The sequence below is a fragment of the Amphiprion ocellaris genome, chromosome 8 (genome assembly GCF_022539595.1).
Source record: "Amphiprion ocellaris isolate individual 3 ecotype Okinawa chromosome 8, ASM2253959v1, whole genome shotgun sequence".
Taxonomy (NCBI): domain Eukaryota; kingdom Metazoa; phylum Chordata; class Actinopteri; family Pomacentridae; genus Amphiprion; species Amphiprion ocellaris.
Window position 1 is genome coordinate 17,692,992 of NC_072773.1, and position 25,588 is coordinate 17,718,579.

General features: G+C 38.0%; 1 protein-coding gene across 1 annotated transcript in view; it reads right to left on the reverse strand.

Annotated features, from left to right (window-relative positions):
* The window catches only part of usp11 (ubiquitin specific peptidase 11), a 28,957-nt gene extending 4,183 nt beyond the window's left edge, over positions 1-24,774 (reverse strand). Inside the window, exons 1-20 of the mRNA XM_035958496.2 lie at positions 24,524-24,774; positions 18,443-18,552; positions 18,212-18,342; positions 16,948-17,065; positions 14,974-15,119; positions 14,623-14,684; positions 13,204-13,303; positions 10,760-10,933; positions 7,601-7,759; positions 6,833-7,057; positions 6,669-6,752; positions 5,637-5,731; positions 4,447-4,650; positions 4,209-4,315; positions 3,192-3,686; positions 2,830-2,900; positions 2,369-2,481; positions 1,007-1,156; positions 800-915; positions 434-522 (exon numbers count right to left, since the gene is read on the reverse strand). Of these exons, the coding sequence (XP_035814389.1) occupies positions 434-522; positions 800-915; positions 1,007-1,156; positions 2,369-2,481; positions 2,830-2,900; positions 3,192-3,686; positions 4,209-4,315; positions 4,447-4,650; positions 5,637-5,731; positions 6,669-6,752; positions 6,833-7,057; positions 7,601-7,759; positions 10,760-10,933; positions 13,204-13,303; positions 14,623-14,684; positions 14,974-15,119; positions 16,948-17,065; positions 18,212-18,342; positions 18,443-18,552; positions 24,524-24,633 (2,859 nt within the window). The 5' untranslated portion in view covers positions 24,634-24,774. The remainder of the gene's footprint in view (positions 1-433; positions 523-799; positions 916-1,006; positions 1,157-2,368; positions 2,482-2,829; positions 2,901-3,191; positions 3,687-4,208; positions 4,316-4,446; positions 4,651-5,636; positions 5,732-6,668; positions 6,753-6,832; positions 7,058-7,600; positions 7,760-10,759; positions 10,934-13,203; positions 13,304-14,622; positions 14,685-14,973; positions 15,120-16,947; positions 17,066-18,211; positions 18,343-18,442; positions 18,553-24,523) is intronic.
* Positions 24,775-25,588: the final 814 nt, after the last annotated feature.

Sequence of the window (25,588 nt, forward strand, 5' to 3'; positions counted from 1 at the left end):
GGCAGCTGTATACTGTCTGAGATTTTAAAATGAATAATGACCAATAAATGCACCACTTTATGAACCCAAAACCTTGTTGACCCAAATTGGAGGATATGCATCATATATGACAGCTCTAAGTCTTTGTTGTTTGATTTCCTTCTTTTATTTCGGCAGTAAAGATGTCAAGAGATTCTTTGAAGTTGTTTTCAGGCGTCAAGAAGAGATTTCCAAACCCTCCACAGGTTACACTGATCAAACATTAGCGCTGACTGACACTGAAAACACTCACCAGCTGAGCAGCATTAAAGATACAAAGAAACCATATATTGTCACACTAGTACTCTGCTGAAAAACTTTACCTAATCTCATGAACATGTCTTATCCTCGAATATAACTTAATTTCCTGAATAAAGTCTTATTAATCAGTCTGTGATGTGTGTGTGATACTGACCATGATCTGGTCCTCTCTGGCGAACGTCACCTTGCTGTCGTCAAAGTAATACCACTGACCGTTGTCCTTGTTTCTTGCGTAGCTGGTGTCTGTAGGAACAAACGCACAACTGTATGAGCTGATGATTGTTCATTAAAAACACATGGATATGGCTTTATTGTCATTTACTGGCCTGTGAGCAGCAACAACGTAAAACTCTCTCAGTGATGAATTCTCACAGAGGCTAAATAAGCTCCTTGGTTTTAGCCATGACTTGCAATTGATGAATAGCTGTCTGGAGAACTAGTACATCAACTTTCAACTTTTATACATCTCCTACGTCAGACAATTAACTCAGATGAAAAACCATGAGTGACAGGGTCTTACAGTGTCCATCTCTGAGTCCTCCATAGTGATTGGACACAGCAATGAGGTCGTAGCGGCTTGGAGGCTCTTCACTGGACACGGTTTTCCTCAACAGGCAGCCGGAGAAGTCCAGGTCTCTGCAACATCACGACAGAAACTGGTGAGTTTACAGAGTCTGACCCTGCTGTGTGTCTCTGTATGAGTTTATGCAAATATATATATATATACCTGAGGGGGAAGTCCACGATGCTGTCAAGTTTCTCTCTAGTGAACTTAGTGTAGGAGAACCTCTTGAGGTGAATGATGACAACTTCTGGCAGAGACCAGAGGTCCAGCTTCTTAGTGGCCAGCTGGTGCTTCTTACACACCGGACAGTACCTGTAAACAGACATGCATCATCATGCTCTGACCCGTGTGCAAATAACCCTTTAAACACTTTTTTAAATTCAGAGGAACAAGTGCATCAGGAGTGAAATCAAAATTGTATTAATTTTTGTGCTGACTATTAGCATCTAGGAGCCAGGGAAAACAGTTTGTAATTTGTATAAGGAGCTATATTAATAAAAACATTCTGAACAAGAAAAGTACTCAGAGCGCAGTATTCTGCCAAGCTGCTCAGTCATTGTATCATTTCTGATGGCTGAAATATTGAAAAAATGTCATGGCAGAAATCACGGCACAATAGAATGTGGCCATTAATATAGATGTACCCACAAATAATGTTCACTTGTAGTCATGGTTACAGTGATGCCGTGACGCTATCTAGCAATGATACAGAAATCTTTAACTTGGTCCTTCTGTCATTTCTGACCTTCTCTGAAAATTTCATCCAAATCAGTTAGTCTGCTTTTGAGTAACGTTGCGCACAGACGGACAGACAAACGTACGCCGATCGTAACATAACTCCGCTGAGGCTCCGCCTCCATGGTGGAGTAATTACACCCATTAAGACGTGTGATATAAATGCAGCTTAACCACACACAACCAGGTGGAATCTACCAGTCAGAGGCTCAGCTAAGTATTGCTAGTTAGCTTTTAGTAGGATTACTTTAAATAATGTTCTTCATTCAGAATAATTAAAGACCAAATTTTTGCACCCTCAAAAGGGATCTTCAAATTCTGGGAAACATGGAAATGTGACTAAACTGGAATTCACTAGATCTTAGTTAAATCTCTGGTAGGCGTGCATTTTTATTTTATTATTATTATTTTTTTTTTTAGCTCTTTTTCATTTTACTTTCATTGTTTTTAAAACATTACACTGACAGTCAAGTGTATAATATGTGCTAAAGGGGGCACCCAGAGCCGACATTCTTTATTATGATCTACCATATAATACCCTTCTATACTATGACACATTATGGTAAAACATACTACAATATACTGTACCATGTCTACATTACTATTAAGATATACTATACTATGACATAGTATATTGCCTACTTTACCACTGCATAATATAGTACAGTATAGACTACAATATGACATACGACAATAAGATATACTATAGAATAACCCACGATGCTTGTATCTCTACTATACTATGTTCCTCCAGTAATGAGGTTGAGTGTGATCCAGAGTGTGTGTTACCATGGGTTCTCCTCCTCCAGTGTTTCCACAGTAGTGAACAGCTCGATACACTCCTGCAGCTGAACTGTCGTCTGCTGCTGAGGAACCTCCATACTAGCATGTTTCACATATTTCTGCACGGAAAAGTGAAAAGAGAAAATGTTTCACAATTTAAAGTTTCATTACAACAATCAGAAAAGTGCAGAAGGAAAAGTGAAATGTTTGTGATTTTGTGTGCAACAGGTGGTGATGGTTTTAGGAATATTTTATCGTATGAAAAATCATCTTAGTTTTGTCATATGTTGAACAATGAATATCAGACAAGATATAGTGTGTTGTTATTAAATTGACATCTTGAATATTAATATTGTATTTGAGTTAAAAAAAACAGCAATAAAAATCATCAGTGGCCAACTGTAAATGTCTTTACAGTATGTGATGCTAATAACAACTATAAATAGTAAATGAAAGTTCACACTGACCTCAGCCTCATTTTCATTGTAGAATCTCTTCTTCATGTCAGGGTCCCAGTCTATGGCCACATAAGGCTGAGCTGCAGAGCCAGTGAATAAAAAGGAAATCAGAATAATACTTTGACTTGCAATTCTATGGCAATTTGTGGTGACATACTATACTATGATATTTTTAAGAAACTTTTAGTGACGTACTATGACATGTTTATGTATTTAATAACAAACTGTACTACGAAAGCTGAATGAAATGAATTTTACAATTTTTTATGACATATTTAATAACTTAACATACTATGACCTACTATAAGATGCCATGTTATTCTGCAATGCACTATAATATGATGTCACTGATGCTTTTTGTTTGGACTTACAGCTGAAGGACACAGCGCTCCCTCCCTCTCCCATCCCTCTCTCAGTCGTCCCGTTGGAGTTGACTGCCTGGATGGTGAACAGACTCTTCCTCCTCTTACGACACGCCCTCCTCTTAGCTGGATGCTCATTGGCTGATGGGCTGGGAGAGCACGCTTCCTCCTGTTTGCCTTCTTCACTTTCTTCCTCTGTAGTTTCGCAGGGCTGCTGCGGCTGCTCTGCTGGTGCTTCTGACCCGGCTCCAGTGCCAGCGATGCTGCCCGAGTCCCTGGTGCTGTTGCTGCTGTTGGTGTCTGCGCTGCAGACAGGCTCAGTCTGGTTCATGGAACCATTACTGGTCTCTGTTTCACCGTGGTCCATTGACGACTCTGTGTGGTTGACTTCAGGCTGGGGCTCAGTCGTCACGGTGCCGTCTGATTGGCTGCTTGGAGACGGATCACTGCAACAGGGTTCTGTCTGGGAGGGTCCTGGGTTCTCCACATCTTCCTGCTCCTCATCTGAGAACACACAAAGAATGATTCAGAGGAGAGCTGCAGAACTGAACAAATGTACAATTTTGAAAAGGCCTGCGACGAACGAAACTTTCTCTTGAGATTTTGATTAGTAATTAGTTGTTTTGTAAAATGTCAGAAAATAGTAAAAACATCAGTTTTATTTGAAAAACAGTCCAAAATTTTAGATATTTATGATGTAGAACACAAGACAAGCAGCAAATCCTCACCTTTGAGAATCCTGGACCAGTAATGGTGGAGCAAAATTCATATAAGTGAGTCTCAAAAGTGTACTGTATGTGCATTAGGCAACACAATATATATTGTTGTCAGTATTCTTTCTTTCCCATAATTAGTGTTGGTAATGTGCAAAGAAATGCAGCAAAATGTCAACATAGGCAGCAAAGAAAATTAATCTGCAACTTTCTCTTGGACATATAGTTTACCTGAAAACTTAAAACTCTAATATTTACGAGCCTATGAGACAAACTGTGAAGAAATACTTGTAGCTGCAGAACAAAATGATACCATCACTGATGCCGTTGGTCTGAGTCTTGTCCAGCTCCTCCTCCTCATCTTCCTCTTCTTCCTCTTCCTCCAACTCCTCAGAGGGATCTGGGGGACGCACATAACGCCTGTAGAGACAGACCAAAAACACCTCAGTGACATTCAGTGTAATTTTATTCCAACTTGCAGTAGTAAGTAACTTCACTGTAATCCTAAAGAGCACGCGGGTATCGGTATTTAATTTTTATGCTTTGCTCACGCCAGTCTCTGCAGGAACAGGTTGTAGAGCGCCTCCCGGCTACAGCTGCTGCGCATCACGTTGAGCAGCAGCGGGTGTCCGAACAGCGTCGTGCCGTACGAGCTGCTGCCTGAGCCGTAGTCTCTGTAGTGAGAGCGCTCCCTCAGGTAGAGCGCCAGCAGCACCTGCTCCTCCTGCTGCTCCTCCAGCACACTCAGCTCGTACCTGCACACAAGGTAAAGAGCCACTTTGCTTCACACAAAGGAAGGTGATTCCAAAAACACATTCTGTTTCACATAAAAAGCCACCATCAACCCCTTTAGCACAACTGAGGAGCCATTAGTGACTCAGCTGCAACCAACAGTTGCATGACAAATTCTAGGGAGTTTTTTTCGGATGAACTGCAGGCTGTGTTTACACAAAGCACAGCTCAGACAAGTTAGAAAATAAAAATGTAAAAATTTAAATATCCAATGTGGAGTCACCATTTTTCCCAGTTTTGTTAACACCTGTAGAAAACACCTGTAGAAGATGTAAATGCTGATTCAAGTTTTTTTGTAAAAGAATTATTATTATTATTATTTTTTTTTTTATCTTTTTTTTTATGAGATAAGGAATTAGAAAGTTCAGTGTCTTTTGTGCAGTTGTTATACTGCACAAAAGACATTTATGAGTTATCTCTACTTCTAGCCATGGTAGTGCTGTTTCCAAAGAGGTGCAGGACTTTATACTGCAGTGAAAATGAACCCACAGTGAGTAAAAATGTGACAGAAACAAACAACACCTAAAATGCTCAGAGGGTTAATATCTTTAATTGTATTCCTCCAATGAACATGTTTCTTACAGTCATCTGTCTGTAGCTGTAATTCTGCATGGCTGATGCTAATTCTTCAAAATCATCTGAGCTCAATTGTGTGGGTGTGTAATATCTGCATGTGACAGTAACAAGACTTCTTTATTAACTCATGTTACTGTGTCCCAGTGAGCCCTCACATGCTTGCTGAACCAGCGACTGTGAGCTGAAAGATGCTGCAGGCATCAAGATCTTATTGTGTTCTGAGAGCAGCACACCACCAACACAAGGTAAACAACATTTCCTAGTGTAGTGAAGCTCAACTGCTAACGGTTACTCACAGCAGGGCTTCACATGAATAACTGTTTTTATGTACAGCAGGCCAGAAACTAGTACAGTTGATTTCTTTCTTTCTTACACAAAGATGTCATCCCGGTCCAGTATGCAGCTCAGAGATTCCTCAGTGTTGTAGATCTTGTAGAAACGATGATTGAAGACATCAGCAACCACCATCTGAAACACAGAGAGTCAGGAGGTTAGCTTTTACTTCTGGTACTTTCAAATTTAAAGGATAATATTGGTTTCTATGAAGCTAACTTTGCATTCTCCACCTTTGTTTGAAAGAGTCAGGGAAATAAGGACAAAACTGTGTTTACTAAAAATGTGCACTTAGCTAAAAGACAAATTTCTGTGTTTCTATTCAGTCAGACAGAAAAACGTTTAAAAGCTCCAAGTTCCCACACTGTGTAGGACATTGAACTTATACAAAGTTACAGACATACTTTCTTTAACTCATAAAGACATAGTTTGGCTATAAAAGCAGATATTTAGCATTTTTCTAACTTGTTTTCTTTCTACCAATTCCTAATAAGGCAAATTCAATTTAAAAAATGGCACATTGGCTTCGATGCAGCTGCCTCTCTGTTTGTATTTAATATAATTGTATTTTCATTAATCATATGAATATGGGCAGGTGCATGCTGGTCTGCTGTCAGTCTGTTGTTATCATTTCAGTATAAAATAACCAAATGAATCAAATTACTTAATATACTGCAAATACCAGCTTTTAATGTTTATTTAGGCTAATAAGGCACACGGATAAAGTGTGTTCAATGGACTGCGGCCCATTTAGTTCATCTACAAGTACAATGCAGAGGTGTTTTTTCCTGCATCCAATGACCAGTTGAAAAGTACAATTTCAGTCCACCAAAACTGTCTTTGGTTGACCACAGCCCAACTCACCACTGCTATTGTTTCTGAACAAATGCTACATAGATATTTCCAGCAAACACACTTTGTACTCTGTCAGTGTCACAATTTCAGTATCTCATTGTTACACGATGTTACATGTAACATGCAACCACAAGCACTGAGGCTACTGACAAGATGTTTAAAAATGTCTATCAGCACTTCACAGCATCAACTGAAACCAGACACAGAAGACACTGACCCGTGTGGGCGGTACGTTGGTCATCTCTGACAGAGCTGTGCACAGATCCGACACCTTTCCTGCTTTAGGAACCACAACACGATGCTGCAGACACAAACACACACAAAACTTATCGTTGTGTTCAGGTATTAACATCTGCTGTAATGTCAGGTATAAGCAGCTACCTGGACAGGTTTGGCGTATGGGTCCAGAGAGACAAAGAAGACCTCCATGACGCGCTCCTTGCTGACGGGAAGCGGAACACTCAGGTAGCAGAAGGGGTCGAAGGTGACGGAGACCTTGTGGCACTCGGGACAGACCAGCGTGGACTTAAAGAGGCCGTGAAACGTGTCGACGATGACCGAGTCATTGCGCCGGCGGTGGTTACGCCACGCTTCCTCAGCAACCTCCTGAGGTACGGAAAGAAGAAGAACGAAACATGAAAGCATTCTACCTCGGAATTAATTTTCACTGCTCAATATCTCTAGAAACACCCATAACCAAGTAATCTTGTGAGGACAACTAGTCTAATGGCTCCTGCAGAAGCCATACTTGCTGAAAATAGAAAAAAGTGCAAAATTTCAAATGAGGGTGGGACTGGATCATCAGTTCCTTAAGTTCCTTTAAGGGTATATCTATGGATGTATCCATGTTTTTCCAACAAAAAATATAGTCTTCAGTCAACATTTCACCAACTTTGGATGCCTCTAACATCAGTAGAATTTGATGTGTGACAAGTATAAAAAGCCAAGATGCCAGTTTGTTGCAATTTTGACATATCAAAACAGTGATGTGGACTCATTTCTGAGTCCTCTCTAGCTATGGTAGAGCTTTTTCTACAGGGGTGAAGGCCCACAGTGAGGGTTCCGAGGATTAAAAGGCAACAATCTTCAGCTACACAGTGGACTGAACTGAGAGTCTGTTGTTTTTCAGGCACAGTCAGAGCAGCTTACCTGGTCTGGTCGTCCATTGGCATCCCGTAGTTCGATGTATTCTTTGTTTTTGACTCTGTTCAGGTCTTCATGCAGTCCGTCCAACAGGAAGGACAGCAGCTCCTGACTGTCGTGCTGCTGGTAGCCCAGAAACTGAGACGCAAAGTGACCCACCTTCGTCTGCACACGAACACACGAAACATGTCGAGGACATTATGAAGACGTCACGTTTTTTTCAACTCAGGTTGAAGCCTTTGGTGTTAACAATGTAGTCACACTCTACAATTTGCCTGTTCTAAAACCTGCTGTGGACTAATCTGAGAGCTTAATGGTGATATGATTTAATGTATAACACATGAGGGTCACTGCAACATTTGATGATAGACAAGATTCAGGCTGTCTGGTTCTGTAAACTGTTCTGACTGGAATTTGATATTCAGGGAAGAAGACAGCTATGACCTTGTCCTCACTGCAGATGGTGGGGGAAGGAATATTAAAGCAGATACTTTGACACGTGGAGACTGTTTCCAGGGTCGCGGGTCAGACAGCACATCTTACAATTTTTTCCTATATAATTACTGTCAGTCATATTTTTCAGATATCTTATTAATACTTTCTGAAATCTGTATTAATATTTAAATGTTTTATTAATATACTCAGATTTCATTTTCAACTATTATATTTTTAAGACATTTTTTGGACATTTTATCTATAAATTCGACAATTTATTAATTACTTTTCAGCCATTTTATTACTATTTTTAGAATTTTTTTCTTTGTCGTATTTTCAGACATTTTATTAACATTTTTTGACATTTAGAATTGTTTTTAAAGAAAAAATTCTGCCATAACTTCATTAGTTTCCCGACACTGATAATATTTTAAAACATTTTTTTTGTCACTTTAACATCTTTTTTATGACACTTTATTAATATTTCTCTGGTATTTTATGGACTTTTAATTAATAGTTTTCAAACATCAGGTGTTTTATTACTGAAATATATACATTTAAAATTTAGGGGGATCTGTAATGATTCAGATCCAGACAGTCACTCTGTCAATAGATATCTTACTAGACACTTTAATATAATTTTTTTGGCATTATATAATTTTCAAGCTTTCAAATGGCAATGTGTGTGAGATTTTAAGAAAAGTTTGGAGAATTTGCTATTATCTTCAAATGTTTACTGATATTTTTAAAACATTTTATTGATTTTTTTCTGATGAGTTTCATGCACTCCATATACAGTATCTCACAAAAGTGAGTCCACCCCTTGCATTTCTCCAAATATTTAATGATATCTATTCATGGGACAACACTGACGAAATGAAACTTTCATACAATGTAAAGTAGTCACCGTACAGCTTGGATAACAGTGTACATTTTATCTTCCCATCAAAATAACTAAAACACAGCCATTAATGTCTAAACTGCTGGCAACAAAAGTGAGTACACCCTGAACTGAAAATGTCCAAATTGGGCCCAAGTGCACATTTTCCATCCCCAGTTTCATGTGACTTGTTAGCGTTAAAAGGTCTCAGGTGTGAAAGGTGAGCAGGTGTGTTTAATTTGGTAATATCACTCTCACACATCTCACATTGGTCACTGGAAGTTCAACATGGCACCTCATGGCAAAGAACTCTCTGAGGATCTGAGAAAAAGGATTGTTGCTCTACATAACGATGGCTTAGGCTATAAGAAGATTGCCATCACCCTGAAATTGAGCTGCAGCACGGTGGCCAAGAGCATCCAGCGGTTTAAGAGGACCGGTTCCACTCAGAACAGGCCTCGCCATGGTCGACCAAAGAAGTTGAGTGCACGTGCTCGGCGTCGAATCCACAGGTTGTCTTTGGGAAATAGGCGTAGGAGTGCTGCCAGCATTGCTGCAGAGGTTGGAGGGGTGGGGGGTCAGCCTGTCAGTGCTCAGACCATACGCCACACACTGCATCAAATTGGCCTCTATGGCTGTCGTCCCAGAAGAAAGCCTCTTCTAAAGATGATGCACAAGGAAGCCCGCAAACAGTTTGCTGAAGACAAGCAGACTAAGGATATGGATTACTGGAACCATGTCCTGTGGTCTGATGAGACCAAGATAAACTTATTTGGTTCAGATGGTGTCAAGCGTGTGTGGCGGCAGCCAGGTGAGGAGTACAAAGACAAGTGTGTCTTGCCTACAGTCAAGCATGGTGGTGGGAGTGTCATGGTCTGGGGCTGTATGAGTGCTGCCGGCACTGGAAAATTACAGTTTATTGAGGGAAGCATGAATGCCAAAATGTACTGTGACATACTGAAGCAGAGCATGATCCCCTCCCTTAAGAAGCTGGGCCGCAGGGCATTATTTCAACATGATAATGACCCCAAACACACCTCCAAGATGACCACTGCCTTGCTAGAGAAGCTGAGAGTAAAGGTGATGGACTGGCCAAGCATGTCTCCAGACCTAAACCCAATTGAGCATCTGTGGGGCATCCTTAAACGGAAGGTGGAGGAGCGTAAGGTCTCTAACATCCACCAGCTCCGTGATGTCATCATGGAGGAGTGGGAGATGATTCCAGTGGCAACCTGTGAAGCTCTGGTGAACTCCATGCCCAGGAGGGTGAAGGCAGTGCTGGAAAATAATGGTGGCCACACAAAATATTGACACTTGGGCCCAATTTGGACATTTTCAGTTAGGGGTGTACTCACTTTTGTTGCCAGCAGTTTAGACATTAATGGCTGTGTTTTAGTTATTTTGATGGGAAGATAAAATGTACACTGTTATCCAAGCTGTGCGGTGACTACTTTACATTGTATGAAAGTTTCATTTCGTCAGTGTTGTCCCATGAATAGATATCATTAAATATTTGGAGAAATGCAAGGGGTGGACTCACTTTTGTGAGATACTATACGTAGGTCCTTTATCTACCATGAGGTATTTTCAGACATTTTTTAAATGTCTGTGACCATTTTAGTACAACTTTTCAAATATTTTTTGGAGTACAACTATTAAGTTAGATGAACATAATTAATAAAATACCTCAAAATTGTATTTAGACAAAATTCTTCAGTAAATTAACCAATTCAAGGCTCCACAGTTCACTTTCGAAAAGTGCCCCCCAGTTGGGAACCGTTGCTTTTATTTATGTTGCTGTTTCAATTAAGAGACATCAGAGTGTAATCATTTGTTTAACATGTTGGTACCTTAAAGACGCGTGGCACCACAGAGTAATGTCTCCCGGACCACATCTGTTTGATGACATCTGCGTAGGCCTCAGCGATCTCGCCCTTCATCCCTAATGGGTTGGTGAAGTTCAGCTCTTCCAGGTAGGAGGTTCGCAGAAAGTACTCGGTCAGTGGAGGAGTGTTACTCAGACACTGCAGAGTTAGAATGGACAAAAGGAGACAAAGAAGAGGACGGCATAAATCTCTGCGTAGTCTAAATTTATATCAGCAACACATTTAGGAAGCTAGCTTCATAGTTTATTGTACCAGGTGCACTCAGAAAGTTACAAGACTGTTGGTAGTATTTGTGTCAATCATCAAAATCATAATATTTTATTGTGCGTCATAATCTAAAATTCAACAGAAACATAACATTTTGATCAACAGTCACGTGACGAAAATCTTGAGAGTTTCAGACTGAACTGCAGGCCTAACAGTTTCTGAGCATTTCTTTTCTCCTGTCACATTTTTAGCCACTGTGGACTCATTTTTTACTGCAATATAAGGTCCTGCACTATTATGAAAACAGCACTATAATGGCTAGAAGTAGGGAGAACTCAAAATGTCATAAATTCTAAAAAAAAAACAAACAAAAAAAAAACAAAAACAAAAGTTAATCTTTGATCCTTTCTTTTACAAAAATGAATAGTTCATTAAGGATAAAGTGATTTTGATGATATGTCCCAATCCGAAACTTAAATGCCACTGAATTTTGTGACAACACTACATGTCTCAGATAAGTTCAAGGACCATCCAAAGGTTGAAACCCAATGACTTTTTCCAGAAACAGTTTCTTTCTATAATAAATGCTGTGATTTTGGCATTTTTTAAAAAAGATAAAATGTCTTCCAAAAACATTGGCAGAATTTTGGGCTTAGAGGATTTAAAGTGTGCTCTGGATGAATGAAATGAATGAACCACTTCTACTAGATGAATTAAGCTTATAAATAAGCATGAATAAAATCCTTTCGAAAGAAATTGAGACTCAGTGAAGCAGAGTTCCAACTGTCTACGTAGAAATGTGAGGAGCAACACTGACACCAAACAGGTGATAATTATGCACTGAGCAGGTTTCATGACACTCTGCAAGCCTGAAACCTATTAAAATCCAACTAGAGAACTTCAAAGATGCATCAATGTCAGCAACAATCTGCTGTTTTTGAGTTGGGTTTAAGGTTGAGAGCAAGTTCTGAATGGAGTCCAGCTCCAAATCTGTAACATTTTATAAACTAAAAAAGCACTCAGAGAGCACAGTGCTCCACCAACGCTGTTCATTCCCCCATATGGCATTGTCAGATACCAAATCACGTGACCTAAATATGTAGCAGGTGGTGGGAATTGATGGGACTCAGAAACACCCCCACAATTTAATCAATTGTTCCTTGTATCATTTCTGACAGATAAGTCCTAAGAACTCTGCAGCGGTCGATTTGTAGCAGGATCACAATCATGTGATCGTCAGCAGGCAGCTGACAGAGTCATAGTTGTCATAGTTACAGTGATGTCATGCCGCTATCTCGCAATGATGCAGAAATCCTAAAAAAATCTGAGGATCCACACTATAAGCTGCATCACCGCAAAAATCAAATCCTTGTGTCATTTCTGACCTTCCCTGAAATTTTGATCCAAATCCATTTTAGAGTAAAGTTGAGAACAGACAGACAAACAGACAAACCAATGCCGATCAGCACATAACTCCGTCACGTTCCTTGGTGAAGTAATAAGCAGGATTCATTGGGATCAATTTATTGTTAGAACAGTGACATGAGGACATGTCAAGTTACAGCACTGATCACACTGCCACCAAATATTGATAAACCTACAAGTAAAGGCCAATCAAGGATGAATGGTGGCAAGTTCTCTTTCAAATAAACATGTAATGAATAAATAAATAAAGATATTTAAGAAGGTTTCATGTTAGAGTTTGTTATTCTAAATTTTGACTCCACGATTTTAATTTTTCACTTCAGATGTACATTAGTATGTAGCATCGGCCCTGAAAAAACCCAAACATATTGGTTGACCTCTATCTCAGAGGATTCACCACAACATGTAAAACTCAGAAAAAAGATAAGTTTCTGGACTGATTAAAAAACTCAAACCGTATCGAAATGATGGAAATAGGAAAGTGTAAAGAAAAATGTCCTGTCTCCAGAAGCTCAATATTCTAAAGGACTGTATCTCCACACACACGGTTTTTTCTACCAAGATTAAAGCTGAGACTCTGATCAGCTTTCCAGTGTTTTTTTTTTTTCAAATTAAACCTGTTGAAGCTGCTGAAGAAGATGTTTAACTGTCCAAAATACTTGAGACCTAGACTTTACTTCCTGATTTTTGGTGGAATTGACAGAATCTTCACCAAGTAGGTTTTTAGTCGCATCAAAGTGTGCTGTACATGTGTGTGCGCATGTGTGCATTCAGACCTGTAGAGCAGAGTTCATGAAGCAGGTGTTTCCCAGGTTGGTGAGGCCGCAAACTCCCGCCTGTCCTCGGTACGAGTCCTGATCCTCAACAGAGTTCCTCCTGGAAACAAGAACTTAGGTCAGTTCACATCAGACCGCAGAAAACTGAAATGGATTTACAATAAGCTCCCATGGAAAACAGGAGAAGCATGTAGAAAAAACATTTGGCTGATATGATAAGACAACCAAAAAGAAAAAAAAACATGGAAATGTTGTGTATTTCCTGCATGCTGTACACAGTCTCAGGTCACTCGTGTAGGACCCTCTAAACCTAAAAACCTTCCGTTGGGTTTGACAATCAAGTTTTTTCTCCTAATTTACACCAATAATCACACCCAGAAACTGCAAAAACTTTCTCAAGGTCTATCGTCTTTAGCATGTCAGTTGGAAAACCAAATCAAGTGATATCTCATCAAAATCCCTTTATTTTCCAAAAAAAATATTGTTTGGTCTAAGCACATTCTGTGAAAAATAAATCATTCTGTCCTCTTTGTTAGCTTATATGATAAAAGTTATGCTGTTGATGGCGATGTTAGTGAGGAGAGGACTGCTGCTGGATGAGGATATCGACATCGAAAGGATTAAAAAAACAGCGCTTGTTGTCCTTAAACCAGTATTGAGACAGCAGCTCAGAAGTACCTACCCTGGAGTAAGTACTACGTTCTCCCCTAAAAACAACCCTCAAAGACATTCTACAGGGGCAGTTCTTAGGTTGCCCTAAAACCGCCTGCAAAGTCCTGATGTGGAACACAGTCTTTTGATACCAAGGACAGCTAAAACAAATTTAAACAGTCAAAACATATTAAATACGGAAGCTTTAAATGTTGTGAAGATATTTAATTAGGCTGATTTCTTCACTTAATATTATTATTACTCTAATTATTTTATCTTTCTTGTGCTTTAAAATACACAAATATTATAAAACTATAATTACAATTGCATGTAAGTGAAGTTAAATGTGGAAAAAATACTCTTCGGATGTCTTATAAAGTATAAAAGGAGACATTTAAGGTATATAGTTAGTGAATCCCTAAAAGAAAAAAAGAAACTTTGGTGGAGAGCTGGCAAACAATAATAGGAAATCAAAGAAGGAAAGAATGACAAATGAAAAACAAAACACGTCAGGAGTGCAAAGCAAAACTGAGACAAAGAGGAGAGGGAGCTTCAGAGAAAACAAAACTGAAAGCAAGTGACGACAAAAGCAGACAACCAAACAGGTAGAACGAGGAGACTTCCCGGAGCAGGGAGGAACAATGGGGAGATAAATGATTACAAATGAGAAGAAAGGAAGTCGTGAAAAAGACATGAACGTGGACCATCAGCGAGACATGAAGAGAAAGAATTAAAGAACAATAAAAGAGGCATGTTGGGTGCTCTTACATGATCTGAGGTCTGGAGCTCGGCCAAGTACCATCGGCATTCCTCGTCTCCATAATCACCGTCTGACGCACAAAAAACACACACACACAAAAAACACACACACAAAAAACACACACACACACACACACACACACACAGAGGCATGTTGCAGCTTATCTCTGGGGTGGACAGTTTGGTATTTTAAAGGAGAGCCAGTGTTGTGAAGAAGTTGGAGGTGATTACCGACTTACAGAAACAAGCACATGGCAACAAATCTACCTGATTTCTTACTGATTTCTTTACACACCCAGCAGCATTATGACTGTGGTGTTAAATAACGTGGGTAAGAGTGAGATGAGAGTTTGTCCTCACCATCCCTGAGCTCAAACAGGCATCCAGCACGCTCATGTGGACATTCCTGAGACGCTCACAGCTGCTGTCTGAACTCTTCATCCACAGACGGCACTCTGAGCCCGGAGGCACGGAGAAGGCCTGACACATCGCCCTCTGGATCGAATCTGCACAGACGCAAAGGAATCTTTAACATGGTATATACATCCATTTATCAGCCAGAAATTGTACAAACAGTATGAATTGGTCATTGAATTACTCATCCAGCCATTAAGTCGGAAAACGTCACCACTGATATGTCATCAATAAACTGTTTACATTCGAGTTCTCATTTTAAAATTTGCCAAACATACAGCTAATAATATAGTCTAATAAAATCAGCAACTTTTTTTCGGCTGAACTGCAGGCTGTGTTTGCAAATGAAAGTACTAAAATGCCTATAGTATGTAGAGTCAGTGCTGTTTTCTAGTATTGGTAGCACTTGTGGGGCAAACTGTGTCCTTTCAATATTGAAAAATTGTCAAAGTAAATCAACATTTTTTTGGATTTTTTTATATAGCACTGTAACTGTGTCATACTGCTAGACATTTCTGAATTCTCTCTACTCCTAGCCAATGTTGTGCTTGTTGTGCAGGAGTGAATATTGAGTCAATTAGTATTGTTTCCATTAAATGCTTTGGAGAAATTAAACTCCCTGTGTAGTGTCATCAGAAGGCGGTAGTACAGGCTACATGGCTATAATAAACAGAGTAGAAGAAGCTAAAAACAAAACAAACTGATAGCCAACTGCTGTAAAAATAAAACTCAAAGAAGAAACAAACAAATCTTTATTCACTACATCAGAACACATTTAAGAAAAGGCATTTCATCTCCCATGAAGCCCATTAACTCTTTTTTAACAAACTAAAAAAAACACCTCAAGCAAGAAATTAACACTTTTTTTCGCTGTTTCCATTAAGTTTTTTTTAATGTGATACTACACAGTGCAGATAAAAACATGATTTGGAAATATGCCTCATGAGTACAAGGAGCCAGAGGTAGCGTTAGCAGAAGGAGCTCTAGTGAGACAATAATAGCCGACTACGAAAAGGCTGCGCATTCCATATTTCAAGGCTAAACTAGCTGTGCTACTCAAATATGCTACATGGTCACGTAGACAAGTAATGGAAACAAAGCCTGGGAAGGTGTGGACTTTATGAGTGTACAGTCCTTTTACATGCACAAAAAAGCTATGACAAGCTGACGGAAAGGGGTGGACATCATCATTAGTCTGCACAGGTATTCATTAAAAAGGGCTCTATGAGGCCACATGCAGTGCCTGGGAAATATTGGACCCTCCCTAAAGAAATATGTTAAAACGGATCTGTCCCTTGATTAAAACAGAATACTGGTTTAACCATTTTCAGTGTCGCTCTTGACCCCTACAAATAGCTGAAATGGAGAGACCACCTACTGTGTCTAAACTGGGTATAGCTTTCATTGTGCCTGATTTCTGTTGCACTGAATTTGGTTGAGTAGTAGCTGAGAATTTTTATAACAGGTTCAGTATCATCAGTGTTAGGAGGCTGTTAATTACTCTTTCATTTCTGACTTGCGGTGCCGTCTGCCAGCATTGTTTGTGTTTCTGTTACATCACTCGTTTGACGCTGCTCCTGTACAGAGGGTTTCACTGCGAATCAAGTTTGACATAGCTAGGCTTTCTTTGTGTAAGCCGGCTTGAAAAAAGCAAAACCTCGAGCATTACAACAACGGTTATCAATTTCCTTTGTTAAAGCAGGCTTTCACCTCAGGTAGTTGGTGGCATTCAGGAAACTGGATAAGATCTGTAGCATCTGTGGGTTTCTCAAATCAGATTATGGTGTCTAAAGCTTCACAAACCTGAGCAACCATTAGCCAAAGTAGTGGTGCCCATGTGAACAGTAAAACTGAATATTAAACAAAATAGAGTCTTGTCTTAGAAATAATGATGTATACACACATAAAAGAAAAACTCACGTATGTTGTCGGCTCGGCTGAACTGTGCAGTGATGACGTTCTCCATGTTGCTATGAAGGCAGAGGAAGATCTCAACGGGGTAAACCTCCACCTTCAGAGTGCTGGGCAGGTCCACCACCTGAAACACACACAGCGTTTGCATCACATCAGACGATATCACACTGACTTACATTCATTTCCTGAAGACTTATCGGTATACCTTGTCTTTTAGCCTTTACATTATGTTTATTTTTGTTCTTAAGGGTCTTAACCATGTATTTTAACACTGTGAGCATCAAAAGCACATAATCTCTTTAAATCTTTACTTTAGTTCATCCCTAAAGGAGAGGCAGATTGTCATAATGCGACTATGTATTTGTGAGGTATTTAGTTATCCATTCATTTTTTACAACAGTTTCTCAATAAACTTTGCAAAAATGTATTGTATCACAGAATATATTAAAACTACAATTCTGTGTTTTGTTTGGTATTGATTAATTAGCAGATTATAATCATAGTAGATGTCAGAAAATGTAACAAGACTAGGAGTCAGCAGCCACGCTAGCAGCTCTGTGAGGTTGCATTTTGAGCTAAATGCTAACACAAGGATGCTAAAGTCATGGTGTTTAGCAGGAAAAATGTTTGACATTATAGTGTAGTCTGTTGGCATGTTAATATTTGTTAACTATATTAAAATGTATAATTGACAAGGTTTTTTTAAGCACTTAAGTCTTTCTGTAAACATTACAGTTCCTAAATTATTACTATTTGCTTTTTGCTTTTTCAGTTCAGAATTTGTATTTTTAACAGATAATTGCACAAAACAAGAAATTACGGTATGTTAGTTTGGGCTCAGGAAAATAACATTTCATATACTCATCAATCAGTTGCTGGTGGTTAAAATTACATGACATTGGCCAACTAACACTTAATTTTTGTTGCGATTAGTCGATTATTTGACAAGGTGACTGACAAAATTATTCTTCAAATATTATAACGTGAATAATAATAATTGTCATTTCTTAAGCATTATTTGACTGACATTAATTTGCTTGAGACTTATCCAAACCACAACTATGACTTGCTAAGCTTTTAACCTCATTTAAGCCAAACCTTAATAGAAAAAGTTCATGATTTACATTACTATCAAATGAGAGGCAGGTCCCCACAATATGACAGATTTATGTTTGCACAACGTAACAAGTCCACACACTTACTGCGTGAAGGCCACAACCACCAAACAGATACCAAAGTGCCTGCAGTGTTATTTATGTAGTGTTGCTACCTTGCGTTCCAGTGGCGGCTGATCGTCCACCATGCCGTACCAGGCCAGCAGCTTGTGCCAGGCCTCCGCCGGTACCAACACAAAGTCCTCATTCTCCACCAGACGCTCCTTCAGGTGGTAAGAGTCCAAGTCTGAAACCAGCAGATAACATTTTATTGGTCACCTGTTTGTCATTTTAAACCTGCAGAGAGTTGAAATTTAGTCTCTTTACAGACTGAAGCTTTAACTAACCCTCGAAGAGCTCAGTGTTGTCAATCTGACCGGGGAAGGACGACGAGTTCTGGTCTCCGGTCTCCACGAATTCCTTCCACTGTTCGAACCAGCGGCGATCCACCACGTACCTGCAACACACACACACACACATTATTACATCACTCTCTTGAGGACACACTCATAAGACACCTCTGCTTACTTCAGGAGCTTTTCTGTGTATTGAATAATCCACAGCAACCGACCAACATCATTTCAGTATGAAATCAATCCAACAACGGACAAACAGCTGAATCTAAAAATAAATTTGCTTCTGCTGTGATTGTTTTTCATCTGTGAGTTTATATTAGGGCTGCAAATAAAAATTATTTTCAATTGTTGTTTAATCTGTGAATGATTTTCTCAATTAATTGTTGGATCTTTTAAATATCAAAGTGGTGAAAATGTTGACTCTTTTTTTAAAACGTTACCTAAACTCAAACAATTATCAAAAGAGTTGCAGATAAATTTAACAGTTGACAGTCAATTCAGACAATCCATTAATCAAGTTTTCATGTCCACAGATGACTCAATAATGAACTAGAACACACAGCAAGACATCAAAAGAAAATCCTTTCCCCTTGTGTAAGCATTTTACCAAAAATAAACTAAGTATAAAGTCCAGACCACAAGTATTTCAGCAGTTAGTATTGTATATTCTTCAACTGCCCATTATTTTTTCAATTCATGTATCTACAAAAATTGCCAAAAACTTGTGCTGTCTTCAAATGTCCAAAAAACCCAAATACTGATTTTTTCAGCTCTATTTTCACAAGTTTTGAAGCTCCCAAAATAAAATATTATAATAAAATAAAGCTAGCTTGCAGAGAAATTATTATTTTAAATTCTTTATTTTCTTATAATATTTCTTATATTTGGGTGAATTTCAGCTTCTTCCCTCTGGACGGACGTTTTTAGTCCCAAGGTGCAGGACAAAGTGTTAAAAAAACAGCTTTGTTGCTGTTGCTGTCACTGAGCTCAATAACAAGTCGTGATATCTGCACTTTATTTATTTCTCAGCTCCGTTTATTATTATGATTGTGACATTTAAATTTTATGTTTTTATCCTGGTTTTATCCCAGAGATTGCTTTAATTTCTCTAAGGCTTTTTATTGTCTTGTTTTTATTTATCTTATTTTTTTTTACCGATCCTTGTGATCTGTTGTCTTGTTTGTTTGTCACTCAAGCAAGTACCTGCCTGCCAGGTTCAATGTCTGTTTTTGTAATAGAATGCCAAATGCAATCATTTTTCTGCAAAACAAATCTACCCACGAGTATAAAGAAAGTAACCTTGAACCTCCTCCGAGATAGGAAGCTAAAATCAGAGTGTGTCAATTTTTTCCTCTGTTAGTTGTAGGTTAGTGTTATAGAGCCTTTAACAGCATCTTTTCCCAGAAGTTATTGGGTACTGTGGTGTCTGACTTTGTAACTAAATCCTACCAAAACACACAGCATTCACTCTCCTCTGCCTGAGGAGATAAGGCTTGCAGAGTCAGTAACTTCTTTTAATGCACTTCTTAAAACACACTTTTATAGACTTGCTTTTATGGGAATTTTACTTTTAGCTTTAATTAGTTTGCGTTCCATTTCGTATTGTGTCCTTTTTAGTTGATATTGTCTCTTTTGTTTTATTTTAATCGTAGCTGCCTGCTTCCTTGGTGATGTCATTTCAAATTCTTTAATTCTCAATTGATTTTTATTTTTTTCATTTCTAATTTTTAACCCTCCATCTGATTCTTTAAGTTTTAAACTGCTTAGTCCCTTGTCTGATGTGCTAATCTAGCTAATTATTCATTTATTATTATTTTTACTATTAATTTTAACTAACTGGTCTGCCTTGTCTCCTATATTTTGCTTGATTGTCTGTGTTGCATGTTTTAACTGTCAAAGCACCTCATGAACACTGTTCTTAAGGGTGCTATATAAATAAAGTTAGTATTATTATGATTTTTATTATTATATAAAAAACTAAGAAAATCAGAAGTGAAAACCAGAGAATTCTGCTTGAAAATATACTATCAATCACTGACACATTTTCTTCTATTTACCTAACAAAATAATTGGGAAATAATTTCTTCTGTAATTGCACAAAATGAGTCCAAACATTTGATCACAACAAACTCAACACCTCCACCTGTTCAGTGTTCAGACTGTTTTATGAAACACACTTCTTCTTCTCCCACCAGCTGCAGGTGTTTACATTTGCACTTCAGCTCGTCATCTCACGACACAAAAGCAACACATTCAGTTTGGACTGCAGCACAACTGTCAGTGTGTGATCACCACAGCATGAAAACAACAACTAAAGATGATGTTCCTCTTAATAAGACATGAACTCCCCTGGAAATATCTGAATTTCAATTAATCACTAATTTACTTTAACAAAGATGCCAGCATGCATGCTGTTCCTGCTATTACCATCTACCAGTTTGGCGGTTCAATATCAACAATATCAGAAAATAAACATTTTGTTATGGGACATATTTTCTAGACAAATAGCAGGCAGCAGCGACTGCTTTTCATTTGTTTTACTATTATTCATATTCCTATTCTCGTATTAATAGAAATAATGATAAATAAAAGCTAAATCAAAGTTCTTGAAATGTATCTATCATTTCAGACCACAAAAAAAGTGCAAAAAGTGAGCGCCCCCGAAAAGTATTTCACACATTGATTAAATATTGGTCAGTAAGAACAGAAAACCTTTACAATATGAAAATATTTGCACAAAAATATATAGTCTACACACAGATTTAGGCTATTATCATTTATTGGGTAATCTGGCTTATGTTATGTAACAGAAACTTCAACGTTTGATGTTGCATACCAAATGACTGATCACGTATATAAGCCTACATCTTATCATTAATCACTGGGTAATTTTTTTATTTATTTATTTTTCTTAAATTTTTGGACTGACACTGATAGATAATAAGTATGGCAGAAAGTCAGTGGTAAAATTCTTGAGTCAGTCTTACAGGAACTCTGGTAAAGCAACAGCTCAGACTTAGGCTTAATAGTTAGCCTGACTGTTAGCCTGACAGTAAGCCTGACAGTTAGCCTGACTGTTAGCCTGACTGTTAGCCTGCCCTGGACCACGGTAGTTCGTCAACATAAGCTTCCAGACTAACTGAGCTTGGACTGTATTTCACTTGCTTCATGGAACCAAAATAAGCTGACAGTAAATCAGACTAATTGAAATAAGCCAGGCTTGTTTGGTAAATTTGCTTTATGGAACCAATACAAACTCACTACAAGTTAGACAAACTGAAATAAGCCTTGCTTATTCTGCAAATTTACTTCATAAAACAGGCCCCAGATCAGCGTCTGAACTGCTCAAACCTTCCTATTCCCCACACAGCCATTACTCAGATTTGGTAGTCAAATTTAGTTGTTACAGACTTTATACTGTAAATCCCTCAGTCTGGTTCCCTCAGTCAGTCTTCACTCTTTAGAAACCTCCTCCTTCCTCTGTTCAGTCAGTCCCAGCCCTCATTATTCTTTTATTGCTGGTTGACAGATAACCACTTTGCTTCCATTTTACTTCCTATAACCTCATAAAAAATAAAAAACTAGCAGCTTTTTAGAGAAATAGCAATCTTTCTACCGTATTCTCTGATTTTTTGTCTGCCAATTTATAGATGACGTTTGTCGATTAACAAAACATCAAAACAACGAACAAGCTCTCTCAGTAAAACCAGCTCTGGATACCTGTAAAGTATATGCAAATGTTCAATGTGCCTGACCTGCTATGTGATTCATTAAAGTGTTGGTTGTGAACAGAAAGTAAAATAAAGTGAAGTTTGGTAGCAGCAGCAGCTGAGGAAATCTGCTGAGTCATGGTACTGCAGAATCTGTCAGATCATGTTTCCTTCATGGTGACCATCAGGAGAAACCACACACACACACTGCAAAATATAAACTGTTGTTTCCAATTAAAGCTATAAATGATGGAGCTGAAACGGTAAAGCCTCCAAATATTACTTTGACAGAAAAGCACCTTCGACTCAAACTTTTTTGCACAAAGTTACTTTTGTAATGTTGAATAGAGGCTTTTTAAATTTTTCCCCTTGTGATTATTGTCTAACCAAAGTTAGACAATAACCATAGTTTGAACTCATAAACTGCACCTTAGGAATTGTAGAATATCCAATTTTGGGACACCTGGAAAAAGGTAAATCTTCCACAAATCACTGTCTAATTATTGGTACACACAAATCATTACAACAAAATTATATAAAAATCAGTATCACAAAAGCACCGCACTACTTCAAAGGGATTAAAATTAAGTGCTTAAAAAGTTTGTGAAAATTCTGATTTAGATTTGTTACTCTATTCAACTGCAGTTGTTATTTGAACTTGCACATTCAGATAAATTGATGTCATTACTAACCATGCACATTAAGGACACCAACTGTGCTTTGGCTGTATTTTCATATAAATCAAAGCTATCACCAAAGTCAGAGAAAAGCTACACAATATGAAGAAAAGGACTTGCGTTTTTATTTACAAAGTGCTAGTAAAATATCAAGTGTGTCCATGTTGCTTAATATATACGCTGAAACTTTTTTTTTTGTTTTTCTTAAATAAGTGGGTTGCATCACTGGCCCAAATAACAAACCCTCTTTTCGATTTATTTTTTATCACACTGGAGTTTCCAGGTGAAGTCTACAATATTGCACTTTAATATGTAAACATTAATTTACTTGTTGTACTGTGCTGCACTATACACTGACATACAGTCTGTTTGAATAAAACTGACTTCTATGAAATTGAAATTTTGCTTTATAAAGGAGAATTAAATGTTTACATAATTCAACTACATGGTAAAAAGTCAATGAATTAATGGACAGAAAAATAATTGTTCAGTCCTAGTTCCAACAAACAACAGCTGCTCTCCTTAATTACTAATAAATCAGTGTAGGCCATGGAGAAAAAAACACTGTATTAAAACATTATAACTATGTAAGACAGTAATACAAAATCTCACATTTGAGAGCTTTCAACTAATGAATTAATCAAGTAATTGTTGCAACTATAAGAAGCTGCTATGGTTATATGATCTGTTTTCCCTGTGACCATCTGAAACACTGGTTGTAATGTTGAGTGACAGCATTTCACAAATAAAGCAAGAGATACTAACAGCCAATATTGGTCTATCACAGATATATTGATATCTAGTACATGCCGTTCCATATGAAAACTTGTGCTTATAGAGCATAATGCGGAAAAAGTTGCTACCCCAAAAAAACATATTTAGAAATAATGCCATTACATAGTTCGTTAAGCAGAGAGGTGCCATTGTTTACAGCACTGTCTGCAACACATCGGGCAGAGTATCACAGCTGAACAGACAATTGCAAAATACATAATGAGTACAACACTGAAAAGCTAATAAACACTATTTCAGTACAACTAACATATAAAGAACAATATCCAATATATTCCCAATGCATTTTCTAACTTTTTCCCTAAACCTGGCAATGGTCCCAAATAGCCAGATTCACTTAGGCTCTGAAATAAAGCATTAGACGGTGCAACACTGGGGAAATTGGTCTGGTAGATTCAACACATATTTAATGATAATACATATGTACTTGGTCGATCTAAATTCAGAATTTCTTGTCGTACTGCAATTTTTTTCACTTTTACGCGAGTAAAAGTTTATGTTGCTTCTTCCACTTATGCTAAAATGAAACGAAAAGTATTGGCCCTGTTTCACTGTAACCGTCTCCAATTCGCAGCAATGGTCAACCGGCTGACATACAAAACACAGCTGGAATCTTTCGAGGCGACCCTGAACGTCTCATCACAGCTGGTTGACAGGTTAGCTTTAGCGTTAGCAGCGACGGCTAACGGTCCGCTCTACCTGGTTAGCAGGAGCTAACACGGCAGCAGTGGCTAACATGTAGCACCAAGCGAATAAACTGCCTCAACAACCTAACACCCACACCCAAACAGCTCGACTCCGCCGTCAATGTCGTTAACCGTGTGATGCTAACCGTTAGCCCTGTCACTGTGTGTGTATGTGTGAAGCAGAGAGGCGGGCAGGCGGACTCTCACCAACTGTCCCCAGCACGGAGCTCACACTCCCGCAGAAGAGACTCGATTTCCCGCCGCTGGGTTTCCAGGCCCGGGGGCTCCGCGGCGGAGCAGCGGCTGTTGGCCGTCATGATGCTAATCAATCACTCATAAATGTCGGAACTGTTAGAAATATTAAGCAGAGACAGGAAGACAGAAGTGAGCCGCCGCATTGATCAACCGATAAACGGGGAAGCTGCACAGAGCTGTGTTTGCGGAAGAAGGAAATATTCAGACCCGGACGATGTCTACTTCCTGCGCAGAAGCTCCGCACAGCGCGACCACATGGGAGCTGTTCAAGGGTTTATTCGGATATTTTAGCTTTTATTGTAAAAAAAAATTAAACATTTTCAGTGTTTTTAATATTTATGTATAGCGTTTATTGTTTCATGAATGTCGAAGTTATTTTTTTTACTTTGAAAATATTTTTGAAGTAGCAATGGTTTTGTTATCTTTTTATATATACAGTAAAAAGCTTGAAAATTGTTAGTGCATTTTTGTTTTTAGCTTTTAATTTAAAATAGTCAACTGTTTTAAGTGTTAAAATGCTTTATGTTATCTTTCACAGATTTTTAAAAAAAAGTTTTAAAAATCTAAATTGTGTTTTTTTTTTACTTTTTGAAACTGTGGGAAAATGTTTCATTTGTTTTGACTGAAAAAATGTTTTTGTAAATAACGTAGTATCTATTTTTTAAATTATTTATTTTTAACCACTTAATAAAAAATGTCACATTTTTTGTTCGTTTTTGAAAAATATACAAAAAACATTCTGTTTTTAGCTTTATTTTACATTTTATTAAATGTTTTAAAAAGGTTTAAATATCGTCGATGAGACTTAAATAAAAATAATATAACATTAATTACTATTATTATTATTATTATTATTATTATTATCATCATCATCATCATCATCATCATTATGAGGTATGTTAATCTTTGCAGGTCATAAAAAACGGAACAAATAAGTTTAAATAGTGTAAATATGCAATTTAAGAAAACAGTATTACTGAGCCTTTAATGATATGCCTAAGGCTTAAGTTGCATTTT